At 41.9% G+C, this 13,752-nt stretch overlaps 1 protein-coding gene across 2 annotated transcripts; it reads right to left on the bottom strand.

Annotated features, from left to right (window-relative positions):
• Positions 1–277: 277 nt before the first annotated feature.
• LOC139344547 (lissencephaly-1 homolog B) lies at positions 278–13,500 on the bottom strand. Of its 2 annotated transcripts, XM_070982827.1 has the most exons (11): positions 13,310–13,500; positions 7,526–7,807; positions 6,165–6,249; positions 5,977–6,051; positions 5,462–5,668; positions 3,602–3,770; positions 3,313–3,415; positions 2,993–3,221; positions 2,050–2,151; positions 1,811–1,967; positions 278–1,620 (listed from the first exon to the last, which is right to left on the bottom strand). In XM_070982827.1, the coding sequence occupies exons 2-11, from the start codon at positions 7,555–7,557 to the stop codon at positions 1,547–1,549; spliced, it is 1,233 nt and encodes a 410-aa protein (XP_070838928.1). In that variant the 5' UTR covers positions 7,558–7,807; positions 13,310–13,500; the 3' UTR covers positions 278–1,546. The 2 variants fall into 2 exon arrangements, with proteins under 2 accessions (XP_070838928.1, XP_070838929.1); XM_070982828.1 differs by lacking the exons at positions 278–1,620; positions 1,811–1,967; positions 2,050–2,151 and adding an exon at positions 2,341–2,369 and having other exon boundaries at positions 2,896–3,221; positions 13,310–13,489.
• Between the last annotated feature and the right edge of the window lie 252 nt (positions 13,501–13,752).

Raw genomic sequence — 13,752 nt, 5'->3', positions numbered from 1 at the left:
AGTGCCAGGCTCACCATATAAGGGTAACACTTAGGCAAACTTCTATTATACCAGCCTGCTTCAAAGTATGGGTATTTGGAGACACAGGAAGTACAGCACAACACAGCTGGCTTGATTGCTGTACCACCTTGCAAGCACGGGTGCATGAGCTGGAAGGTATGCTGCAGTATCTGACCTCACTATGAAACCTGGCAGCGGTAAATCTTGTCCGACTCCCAGAGATTTATCCCCTTCATCTCATTTCACCTCCTCTTCAAAAAGAAAGAACACAAATAGATAACTTATATTTACAGAATTTTATTTCATTATGTTGCAAACAATGACATCCAGATATACTGATACACAACTTTTACTGTGCGTGTATGTGCGTTTGTGAGTGTATGTGTATGTGTGTGTAAAGAGAGCAGTGAGACCACAGAAAGCAGAATGAAAATCCCGCGCGAGGGAGCCCTCAATGGGTTAACAAGGCAGAGATAGCGAGCAAGAGGGCACTGGGCGATTCTCTGGGCCGACATACACACACACACAAATCTCATAAAAGGTGAGCAGACTTTTTCCTCTGTAAAACACACTTGCTATGGGGCGTGTGCCTGACTGTGCTCTCAGCAGCTTAGGGATCATTAAGGTCCTGTGAGTGTCTACTAGAAAGCGAGTTTGTTAAAAGAGATGAAGTAGTATGAATGAACACAGTGGGCGAGAAGCTTTGCCTCCTCTCTCGCCTCTGACCATCAAAGCAGAGACGGCGGAGAGATTCTCCTGTCATAATATACAAACACACACACACACTCATACAATGTATACACACATGTACACGTGCACTCGCCCACAGAACCTCATGTGATTCAACTAGGGAGCTGCATCCTGCTTTATTTTTTTTTCTTCAACGTGTTCGCGTCTTGCCCTGGACAGCTTCCACTCATTCTCTTTCCTTTATGCTCACTTTCCTCGCACCTTCTCTATCACCATCCACGCAGTGACAGACCACAACAATGGAGGCATGGAGTCGAACAAAACAAAACCCAAACCCCTTCAACAAGGGGAGGGGGGCAGTCAGTCAGTCAGTTAACCGAAATCCACCTGCGCCAGCACACAAGGATATTTACCCTTTGAACCGACAGGAAGTCATGACAACAGTATGCAAATTCGGCAAATTTAACAGTATACAATTTTTTTGTTTGATTCACCATGCAAGGAATACTTCTTATCTTTTGAGTGTGTTTATGTGTCAGAGATTGCGTGACATTTATTAAGCGTACCCTACATCCAGAATAATTTACATAAAAGGACAATAGTCATCTTAATAGGGCTGGACCGATGTAGGGGAAGAGGGAAGGAGAGGAGAGCGAGGAGAGGGGACGGGGAGAAGGTAAAGCGCCATGGTCAACTATGGTTTGGAGTGCGAGAGGTGAGGGGCTGGGCTGGGCTGGGTGTCAGGACAGAAGGAAGAGGGCTGAGGTGCAGAAGAGGGCTGGGGTAGGGTGGGGCTTTAGGGCTGCTTTCGGAGGTGGGAAGGGGGAGCAGGACAGGGTGAGAGATGGAGGCAGTCTCAGCGGCACTCCCAGACTTTGACTGTCTGATCGACACTGCCTGTCACCACGTAGGGAGCAGTCTTGTGGAAATCTGCAAGAGAGGTAGACATTTGTTCAGGTATGCTACATTAAAGATAAGATCAATAAATGAAAGAGGTTCACCAGAAGGCTGAAATAAGTTTAATCTGAATGAAAAAGTGGGCATTTCAGCTTAGGTCTAAGTTCTGTTACTGCTAGATGTTTGAGAAGCAAAATGAATTCCATTATTAACTGTGTCTTACCCAGAGAGGTAACAAAGTGTTCATGGGCACACAGGGTCTTCATGCACCGTTTGTTCTTGTAGTCCCAGATCCTAAGGGTTTTGTCATCAGCACAGCTCACTATGAATCTTCCTCCAGGATGAACCAATATCCCACGCACCCAGTTGTCATGTCCCACCTGAGGAAACACGACATATTACCCACCACTCCCCTCAGTAATAAGCAGTAACTTAAAGACAGTCATCTGAACCATTACTCACCAGAGTCATGAGGCAGATGCCAATGCTGACGTCCCACATCTTAATTGTTTTATCTCTGGATCCAGAGAGAAGGAAGGGGCCAGGTTTTCCGCTCTTCTTGCTCTACAAAACAGAGATACATGGAAGATGTAAGAACAGTGACTGGCTACATGAAAGACAACAATGCAGTCTGTCATTAAAAAAGATGCCAACTTAGGTATGATGTGGCAATTTTCAGCCATGCTGGAGGCATGGCTCTAAGGAAGGCAATATCAAAGGGATGAATTCATTGATTTTTCATGTGGCAGCAGCATCAGTTCAGAGTCTTCATTTGTCCAATGCTTACAAAACTACAAAACTAAATACTGTAAGCTAACGACCTTTCTACCAGCCTTGGCTGTACTGTGTTTACTGCTAATTAGAAAATGTTAGCTTACACAGTAAACTATGATGGCAAGAGTAAATATTATACTTGCTGAACATCAGCATGTTAGCACGTAACTTACAGCACCGCTGTGCCTCAGCACAGTCTCAGAGTCACTAGCATGGCTGCAGAGTGGGTAATAAACATAGACACAAACTGAAGGTACATGTATGATGGGGGAGTCATTGACACATCCCCAGCTGTTTGTGACAGAGTGATCATAAGTGATATGAAAACCTGATCAATCACTAATCTGCTGAGCCAAGTCCAAAAGATCCCAATGGCACGTAATCTTCTGATTAAATTCAATTACCAGCTAGGTAACCATCTCACAAAAGCCTCACTGGCCTCACTGAAATAGTGCTTCTTCTGTTTTATGTTGGAGTTTTTGTTAATAAAAGAGCATTAATGTCTTATGAGGCATGGTCATTATTTCAGTGCACATGGTTGATCTTTGCTGTAAACAATTGTGGGAAATCCTGCAGCTGAACCAAACATCCTCTGTAGGTAAATGTCAGATCCTGCAGCAGCTGTACGTACCTCTGAACCTGTGGCCTCCAGGATGGTGGGGTGAGCACTGTCAGGGGCCCAGGCGATACACTCTACCACATGTTCGTGCTCCCGCAACTCGGCTTTGCACTCTTTTGAGGCGACCACCCAGACACGCACCGTCTGGTCGTTGGAGCAGCTGGCGATCAGCGAGCCATCCTGGTTGGGACGCACCATCCTCACCCACTCCCTATGGCCTGTAAATGTCTTCACACAGTACCTGTAGATGGAAATATTGTTAAGTTAAAAGAGCATTACATCAATGAGAGCTCATGGCAGTGAGAGTTGAAATGAGGGTCCCCCTCACTTACCCAGTGGCCACCTCCCACATCTTGATGGTCTTGTCTCTGGAGGCAGACACTATGTGGTCACCATTTGGCATGATGGCTACAGACGACACATTGTGATCGTGGCCTAGACGACAGTCAAGAGTTTAATTCTGCAACTGGTCTACATTCATCTTAATCCATAGAGTATTTGCTCATAACTTTCAATTATACTGTAAAGCATTAGTCATATTTCTGTGTTTGTGTATTAGACACAAACTTTCACACGTGCTCCTGTAGTGTCACCATTGTTATTTCTGTAAGGCTCTCTTACCATGCATTGTTCGGATGCACTCAAACCCCTGAAAGTCCCAGAGTTTGATGCTCATGTCAGCTGAACATGAAGCCAGCAGCTTTCCCGTCTGGTCAAAGGAGATGTCCTGCACAGAGTCTGTGTGGCCCTTCAGGGTTCGCTCAAAGTCTCCTGCCTCATAGTCCCACACCTAAAATCAGACAGGAACAGTCAAAGTCAATCTGCGAGGCGTTTCAGTCTCACCCATCCCAGTTATCTAACAGACCTGTCTACCTTCCCTCACTATCAAAGAGAAGTATGAAACAGCTGACATTGGTCAATTCCAAGTACGTCGAGCATCCTAAAGGCTCTTTCAGATACAACACAATTTGAGCTGTGTTCAGCACCGGGTTCATCATCAGTGGTGCGCACTGGGCTGTGCGTGGTGCTTTGGCCGATGCAGTGAAAAGCTTTTGTGGTGCCGCACAAGCCATAGGAAATAATGGGTCTCAGAGCATAGTGGTGCCATTATTGCACTGTGTCTACGAGAGCCTTAACAGCAAAAATGGATATATCGGCATAACTGATGTCGAGGAACAGGAGGTTAGTGATTGATCAAGTTTTTCGGGCTGTAAAATCAGATGACCAATGTGTTTTCTGACACATTAGATTGGAATAGATGTGTTTTGACATTAAATGATACTTTGAATGCTGAAGTTGTGAGACCTGTGGTTAAACTTAAAACACACTTTAAATTGTAGAGGATATCCTCATAGCAAAAATCAAGTTATATTCATTTAATAATCTGCTGAGACTGTTTAATTAATAAAAAAAGGCTGAAAAGAAAAAAAAGCTGATGTACGATAAACAGGTTTGCACATTTCCCAAGGTGCTCTGCTCTGGGAGTGTTGCCGCTGACAACATGAGCATCAGCCCGTCTCCACATAGATGAGCAGTGACAAAGCAGAAAAACGAGTGAGGAAGGAAGGAAAGCAGGGAGGGAGGGAGGAGGCAGAGAGGGGGGAGTGTGTTGAAGCAAAAGCACTGAGGATAAAAAGGGAGAACAGGCTCAGATCTGCAGTACAGCTTTGATCTGAAGGGTCAGAGCTGCAGAGGCTACATTGTGGTGTACTGCAACACTCGCTGATTTTGCTTATGAATGCAGCTGCATGCAGCCATCACTGTGTTTTAATGATCCTGCTGGAGACACATTTTCAAAGCAGTGCTCACTTTAGAAACAACATTACACTACGGTGTATGGTGGCATATATGTTTGAGCTGTCCAACTGTCCCTTTAAAATAAATAATGCAAACATTAGAAATGCAAGAGTCTTGACAGTTCAAGACAGCACACATGGGACCTCCTATTATAGTAGATCCTAGATTGGGTGGACCCATCAGTTTTTTTCAACTAGTAAAAAACACTTTTTCAAAATTTTAAGTACTTGAGCAAATTGTATTGATATACTATTATGCAATATATCAAAACTGTTTCTGCCAGTGTACTATGATACATTTGTACATTGCTGCCAGTTGCAATGCAGGCACACCAAGATAGAGGTAATACAACCTAATGCACACACAATAACCCCCAGTGTTTCTTGAAACTCTGTCAGAAAAGTATTGATTTAACTCCATTAGCATTGTGGAGGCTATAGTGACGTGGATTGCATTGCATCAGATTAAATGGTGTTTCTGATATTTGGTGTTCTCCCACAAACATACAGCAGGTCAACAGTCTCAACAAAAAAATGAAGATAAATTAAGTGAAGATTTATGTCAGGGCTGTGGCATTGGACTGCATCAGGTGTAGCTAGCTGTATCTAATAAACTGGCAGTTCAGTGTGTAAACACACACACACACACACACACACACACACACACACACACACACACACACACCTTGATGGTAGCATCCTCAGAGGCTGTGACCATGACAGAGAAGACAGGGTGGAATATGACACGCGTGACCGGAGCACGGTGCCCGCTCAGGGCGTATCTCTCTGGGGGACGGGGGATCCACTCCTTGGGGTCTCTCTTCTGACCTACAGATCCTCCGTGTGTCATCTCCTCCTTCGCCTCGTTCAACTTCGACTCCAACTCCATCACCTGAGGCAGAGTGGCGAGTCAAGGCAGAGGCGTCAGAAGACTCAGTGATCAGCAAAAGCTTATCGAAATAATATTTAATTACTTGATTTAGAAAAGCAAGAAATATATATCATCATGCATCAGGTAGTAAAAAGCTTATGTTTTTGTGTTTACATTTTTTCAGACAGGTAAGGGGGCCTGGCAGAAAGCAATGAGCACTACATTACACGTTGCACTGTCCACGTCATGACAACTAGACCGCACTCGCACAAGATTTGCCAGAGGGAAATTTAAAAGAGATTATCAGTCAGCACACAAATGTTCCTTACCTTCTTCTGTAATCTGATGACTGAGGTCCATTTCTTTTCCAAAAGCCCTGCATACTTTTTATCTACCTCTTCATTCTATGGATGGAGAAAAGGCATACACTGACAAAGGGATCCACATTCCTCTTAGTAAGCATGAATATTGTTTTGGTCATTTATTCTGAGGTTTGTATGCACCTGTCTTGCCTTACCATATCTAACTCTGCCTCTTTCTTGAAGGTGGAATAGGCCTCCTCATATCCATTGGAACGGAGATAGTCCGCTATAGCCCGGTTTCTGAGAAAGTGGAATAAAGTTGATTTTTAAAAGGTTTCAGATGTTGTCAGATTAGATTGTGACAGATGCTAGCATACCCACTGCCAAACTTATGCAGCCAGGATTCATTCAACTAAGCCGAAAATTGTGCGAAATGAATTACATGTCAACAAAGTCTAAGTGAGGTTCTTATTCATTAAATATCCACCTTAAGAGACATGCTGGTTCCTCCTTAAAAGAGTGGAGAACACACCCTGTCTAATAGATGGGAGCAATGGGATTCAAGTTTCACAGTTCCACCTTAAATGTCAGCAAATCTGAACATGTGCCATAAGAAATTACAATCCTTCAGTGAAGAAAACAAAACATAAGGACCGAATCACTGGGAAACTATGTTTTTGCTGCTATGGAAACCACAGATTCGCCACAAAGAGCGAATACATACAACACAGGGATGGGACAACCACAAACACAAGGAAACACAACCTTAAACACACATATAGACTTCCACACAAACGCACACAGACATACACACAGAGTTATATAAATGAGTGGAACAGCTTTTTTATGAGAAGAAGGGTGAATATTTCATGAGTAATGGTGCTAAATTTAGGCTGCAGCTTCAGGGCTACTTTGAACGGCTGGTAATTGTAACCCTGATTCAACTGTCTGTTATAGACTTTGAAGATTAGACAATCACTGGTGGGAGGATTTCCACTAAATATTTGCAATCAAATCCTATTTTAAACACACCAGAACATAAACAGTCCAGATTTTCTTGACTGAGAGGGTTACACCATGAAGATATCTGCTCTTTTGTGCTGTCTGGACTGGGGTGCATACTGTATAGTCAGCCAGGCAGATGTCACCGCACAGTGCTGCTAATGTTAACCAGCCATCGGAAGTTCCTCCTCCTTCCCCAACCCCCTCACTTCTTTGCTCCTGTCATGTGGGTTATGAAATATTCACTAAGGACCTATCAAGTGAAGCACCTTGAAGCTCACATCTCTTCACAAATCCTCAATGATTTCACATTCTTGCAAATGCACTTTCTCACAACATCTACATTGACCTCTTCTGGATGACTTAGCTCAAACAGCTTTCTATCAAGAGAGGAAAACATGATGTATATCTGCGCCATGTGATCAAACTTTGAGGGATTGCTAAAAAGCCTACATGTATGCACACTTAAAGGAAAGATATCCTCTTCATAAGCAATAAATGTGTTCATCTACATATCCATTCTTGTTTGCATATATGAGTGTGCACATCCATATATCTACATTCAGGCACTCACAGTTCATCTCTTTGTCTCTGTGACAGCACCATGGTGGCTGCTGTTCTCTCCCTCTTGGGGAGGTGAGGGTGAGGTGATGTGCTGGGGGAGTCTGGCTGGGAAGTGTGTGGTGGGGAGGTGTTTAATCCCTCAGTGATGTTCTTCCTTCAGAGAATCGGAGGTGGCGAAAAGAGTGCCACGCAGGGGGAGGTGAACTAGAGAGCTGTCAATCAACTGCTGGGACCAGGCTCCACCAGTATGTACCAGTCCAAAGTTCACTCACTGATCAGGCGTGCCCATCACCTTATGAAGAGAGAGAGAGAGAGAAAGGGAGAGAAGTGAGTTACCTGCACAGCTAGGTACCAAGACAAGTTATGGAAAAGACAAAAAGTTGACAAATTTCATGCTTCTTAATTATCGTGTTTTCTTATATTCTCTCATTCATCGAAATACACTCATGCAAGAAGTGATGCAAAGACTTACAGTACAGTTTAGGTTTTAACAAGGTTTTGGTGAATGAAGTAAAGAGGCAACAGAAGGAAGCACAACATTTAATTCAACAATACTGGGAAGCAGGAAAAAAGCCTTCTTATGGGCTCTTTGTCATCCTCCTGTTCATTCATTGATGCACTGGTGCATGCATCTTCAGACCTTTCACTGCAGCCACACACTCAGTATATTTGGAAATAATATAACATCAATTTCCAAATGTACGGGTTAGGGTTAGGGAAAACATTTTTATTGTAAAACTAAAGAGTGAACTAGCAACTTTCTACCTTGTGCACACTTGATTTGAAACTCTGGATGCTGCATAATTGAGCGATAAAGGTAGCAGCTGATTCTGCTATTTGTACCTGCATGACTTTGCACCAATTATCTCATCAATAATCTGTAGGAGTTTGAAAACATTGTTTCTTGATTATTGTTCTGGGACAATGAGACCATCCCAACACAAGAGCACAACAGGACACGCTGATGGCTCAAAACACACCTCTCAAGGATTATGAAGCTAATAAGAACGTTCACTTCCTGAGCTTCAACACTGCTGGCACCTGGGGCCACAATAGCACGAAGCTGCTTAGCAGCTAGACGAGACAAAGTCGAGACTGTGTGTATGCGTGTGTGTGTTTCTAAGTGATAGAGACCTCCATAAAGCTGACAGTGCAGAGTAAAGAAAGGACTGGATGGCAGCTAACAGGATTAACCCCAGACACAAGGAGAGGACCTTAATAGCGAGCCCTTGCCTGTATTTCTGTTTGGTGCATCATTCTTGCCTATTCCACCATCCGTTGCCAGTTGCTGCTTCTAAACACAAAAAAGACTATGTCCAGAAAATAAATTCTTGAATGACACTCATAACATTCAGATGAGTAATTCAGCATATATTTCTACTTTACAGATGAGCTCTGTAGCATTTCCTTTCAATGAAAATCATTGCAGTCGTAGAGGACAACAAAACATTTGGCCAGGGACGTACCAGAAGTGTCCTAGAAAGAACTGCAAACACGACGAGTGCTCTGAGCTGACAGGACAGAGATAGTGATTCTAGCTGAGCAGCACTCTGTACGGGGTTCAAATATAGCCGTTTGACCAAAGACACCAACCTCTAAACTATTACGTAACTAAGACAATCTCGGTAGACAATGCACCTGCCTGAGACTCCTAAGCTTCATGAGCAACTGAGTTTGAGAGAAATGTTTCAAGGCAACACACAGAGAAAAGGGTATGCAAAATAAACAAGTGACACTATGAGGCTTAGTTTCAGTCAGTAAAAAGAATTCTAAAGAGCCATCCAGTAAAACTGAAAGGCAAATCTACAGTTATCTCGGCTTAGTGCGACACAAAGGGAGCATGGTGTGAGCCATAAATCAAGAAGGGTTCAAGGTCCTGTTTATGTATCAGGCTTATCAAAAGGAAGTAATGCAGAGAGGTTTGTTTACAACCAGTGTGACTATCTGACCACTCAGCTCACTTCTACTTCTGCTCAATGACCACTTTGAATGAATTTGCTCACATAAGCAATATTGCATCTGTTCATTTGTGGACACTACCTGTGGTCATTTCCTAGAGAGAAATAGATACATATTTTGGCTTAGGACTTCACTAGAGAAACTTAGATAAAGGTTTTTGTTTTATATATGCAAAATGTTTAATCAAGTGAAATTCATTCAACATTTAATTGTATTAGTAATCAATTTAATCATTTTACATGATACATTCAATCATGTTGCCCAGCCCTACCTACAACTTGATGATTCCAGTGTTTCCACTATCATTGCCAATGGGACCCGCCACCCCCCCGGAAAGAAACTGAATATTTTATCTACAAAATGAAATCTAAAATTACAGGTTTGTTTTTGCTTCCTTCTCTTTCCACTCATCCTCTGCTGAGTTTCTGCTGCCGTCGAAGTAACAGGTGCAGAGATCACTGACTGTCGCCTTCACTTTCACTGCATTAATTCTGTGAGTAACTTGATAACAGGCCCAATAAAACTTGTCTGTTAGCGTGTTCTCTGCAAGCCAGTGTCTGTACTGTGCAAAAGATTGTTTATGACAGAAAAAGAAAATCACTTAAGTAACTACAACAGTGATACGTCTTCTTCGTAGCCAATCACTTCAAACCAATTTCAAGGCTATTTTCATAATCCCCGTTAAATTTTCATTCATACCAAATAAATAATTTATCAAGATAACCATTTTGAAATTTGAATCAAGAGGCTTGTGAAAAGCTACAGCTCTCATTTCAGTGTGCCAGACATACAGAATCATATCAGACATATCATCTGCAAATACCCAATATCAAAAAGGACTCAGATCTGTATCACAGCCAAAAAACTGGATCAGGACATCCCTAGTATAAACAGCAATACAAAAACTCTACTTTAAAAACTCACAATCAAGTCATAATAATGCATTTTAGATAAAGAAACATTCCTACTGCAATATGTGACAATGCGGAGGACAGTAAGAACATAAGTAGCATGGCAACCACATTTAATTTATTTGCCACTGAAGAATACGGAGATGTCACTAAGAGGTGGAGCAGGCTCCCATCTCTGCATCCACTCTCAATCACAATACAGATATAAGAATGTACATGCCCATCTCACTCTCTCTCAACAACTACAAAATGTGACCATACCATATTGTCTTGGTTTAAGCTGTGAAATGTAAAAAGGTGAACAGATGACATGACTAAGCTCCCATTAGGCTACAATACCAGCCTGTGACGTCAATTATGTCTCATCTGTCTTTCTCAGAGCACTGAAAATGTCTTCAACACAGTCATGTTTAGTTAAACAAACAGCAGATACAGCTGTGATGTGAAACAGACCTTTCCTGTTTTCTCCAAATGCAGTTATCAATCCTGCTATGAATGCAACATTCCCTAAAACAATGTAAAAATTAATTTGTAAATGTAATGATCCTTATAAATTATAAGAAATTTTGACTATCTATAGCCGTAAACCCAAACATATTCAATTCACAATACCAAATAAAAAGCACCAAATCCTTCCACTTGAGAAGCTCAAACCAGAGAGTGATTTTCATTACTTACATGATTAATTAATGGTATTAGTGAAATAATCAACTGATAAAATAATTGTTCTCTGGGCGGTGGCGCTTACATGTTTTAAGAACATATCAATTATTTACTTTAATAGACACTGCTAATTTAAATCCTAGTTTCAGCCCATGGGTGGGGATACCACTCTTACATAATGATTACAGGTAGAACCAGAGGGTATAATGTCCTGAGTCTCCTGACTCACTTAAATAAATGAATCATCAAGTCTGCATTCAAAATTGGCTGAATGAATAAAACAACAGCAAAAATTAAAGAAAATTTCTCCCATGCTAAATTGTTTTCTTGAAATTTAATGTTATTCTCCAATGCAGGGGTGATTTATTACAAAAAAGAAGCACTGAGGAGACGATCATTGTAAACATAACAAAACAAGAGGCAACGAAACCAGCCACAGGCATTAATTTGGGCTGCATATCAAGTTTTCAGTCATCATGCTCTGTTTGTGTCAAGCTGCTGTACAATGCCCCTCCTTATGGGTGACCTTCAGGCCAAACAAGTCCCTGCTGGCACAAACTGAACCACAAGGCAATGTTTGATTACAAATCAAAGCATGAAGGCAAATCTTTTCCTCCCTTTAACTGGCAGCCTACACTACTTCATTACATTTTCTTAATCAATGTCTCTCAGGCTTTACGGTTAAATGAGTCTGTCACAATAAAATCACTGAGTTCAAAACTTACTCAACCTTTATCTAAACATGCTGCACATGTCAGCAATGCCAACAGTCAAGATTTAAATGTGACAAGACAGTGACAGAATTTCAAACAGCTGTGACAGAATATTAAAACATGACACCAATACATCTTTGCTTTTCCACTTAATTTCGAAGTATTGTACTTTAGCAAGTGCAGTTCTTCTCAAACAAAGGAGAAAAGGAATAGCAAGGGATGTTGGTATAAATATAGCTAATATAAATATTGTTAAAACCTTCACTGCACTTTCAACAACAGCATCTTATTGTATTTTAAAAACATGTATTAGGTAACAGCTTGACATGCTGGAGTACCTTGAAAAATTGAGCACATATTAAGGTTCATAACCTATTCTACAGGCATGGGCCTTCAGATTATACATGGCAATAAGGTGGTAAAATTACGCTCATGAGTCAGTTTGGTAGATCTCAACAGAAATCAGTATGGCACAGTTTAATGTAAGTATTTCGTACTGATCCTTTTTGAGTCTCCACCCCAGCGTTAATTGTCATTCCTCAAACGTTGATAGATTACCTTGAGGGAGCTTGCAGTATGCATGAAAACAACCCAAATCAGCATGAGACTGCTTTCTTTTAGGATAAACAGGTCTGAGTTTAAAATCTTGCTTTGGTGACGTCTTTCCAAGCTTCGATGGCCACAAGGGCAAAGTTGCAGCAATGGCTCAGCAACGCCCTTTCCAGCTAACATTAGCTTAGCACGATAACGTAGACGTTAACTGGAGCTGTCAGTTTGAGCAGGCTCGATTCCCATTACCCTACACTCACCATAGCAAAGCACACAAAGGGCGTTGGTCTGCGTTGACATGAAGCTAAGCAACATAGTCACGTGTTGAAAATAAAATAACAGTTTCCCGTTCAAATGTGTAAGTGAATAGAATATGTAGCCCAAGTGTGATTGTAAGGCTATTAACGTTAGCTGATAATACAAGACAACACTGTTTTAACTGTTTAACTATTACCCACGCAAATTATAATGTTTCCATAACAAATACTGTCAATGTTTCAAATTTAGCATTGGATTTGCGTATTGTCCAACACCATCGGAATTATTTTCATCCAGCTGTCGGAAATACGGCAGCAAGCTGACAGCACTAAGTTAGCTTAGCCGGCTAACGTACCACGTTAGCTCATCCCCGCAGAACTTCCATAAATAGACGCAGCTAGCGTTAGCCAAATGCTCAGCTAGCTAACAAGGTTTCACAACAAGTGTGTCAAGTCGGTACAGATCACGCATTGACCGAGAAGCACTTAACATGTTTGAAGACTGCAATCGCGTTCGACATAGCTGAATGCTATCGCTGTTGGATTATTTTAATGGTCAGTCTCTAAATCGATGCGCTTGTGAATGCCAACTTTGCCACTTAGCTTAGCTTTCGGCCTCTCCGCCATTTTGAGACGAGAACGGGAAAGCGCAGACACTGCAGGCAATTCGTCGTCAAAAAATAACAAGTCTTTCTAAGTGCCAAAACAAAAACATATACGCGTGTAAAAACTACTAACTTACCATCTGACAAAAGGTCAATCTCATATCTCCTTCACTGGTCTCAGCATGCGATGGGAAAGCCCGGTTTTGGTGTGGTATTGTGACTTTTCACATCACCGGCACGGTCGGTCAGATTTTTCTCCTCTTTGGTACCACCGCATTCGCCCGGCCCCAGCTAACGGTCGCGATTGGATATCGGTCGCGCGCACGTTGAGGTGAGTGGAGGCGCGCAATGTGCATATCTGTCGCTCTTTGAATTAAAGGGAAAACACACCATAAATATGAGTTATGTACCTTATTTTTATTATGATTATATACAGACAGGACAGACTGTGATGATGATGTCATAGAGACCAATCCTAAAGCTGCTCCTTAGATGGTGAATAATGGAGCAACTGACAGGAAACTCTAACAGAACCTATCATGATTTTGCACTTACTATATGGATACATTTTCTGATGTAA

Source organism: Chaetodon trifascialis, chromosome 16 (genome assembly GCF_039877785.1).
Source record: "Chaetodon trifascialis isolate fChaTrf1 chromosome 16, fChaTrf1.hap1, whole genome shotgun sequence".
In the NCBI taxonomy this organism is placed as follows: domain Eukaryota; kingdom Metazoa; phylum Chordata; class Actinopteri; order Chaetodontiformes; family Chaetodontidae; genus Chaetodon; species Chaetodon trifascialis.
This window is presented reverse-complemented; position numbering and strand designations above follow the sequence as displayed.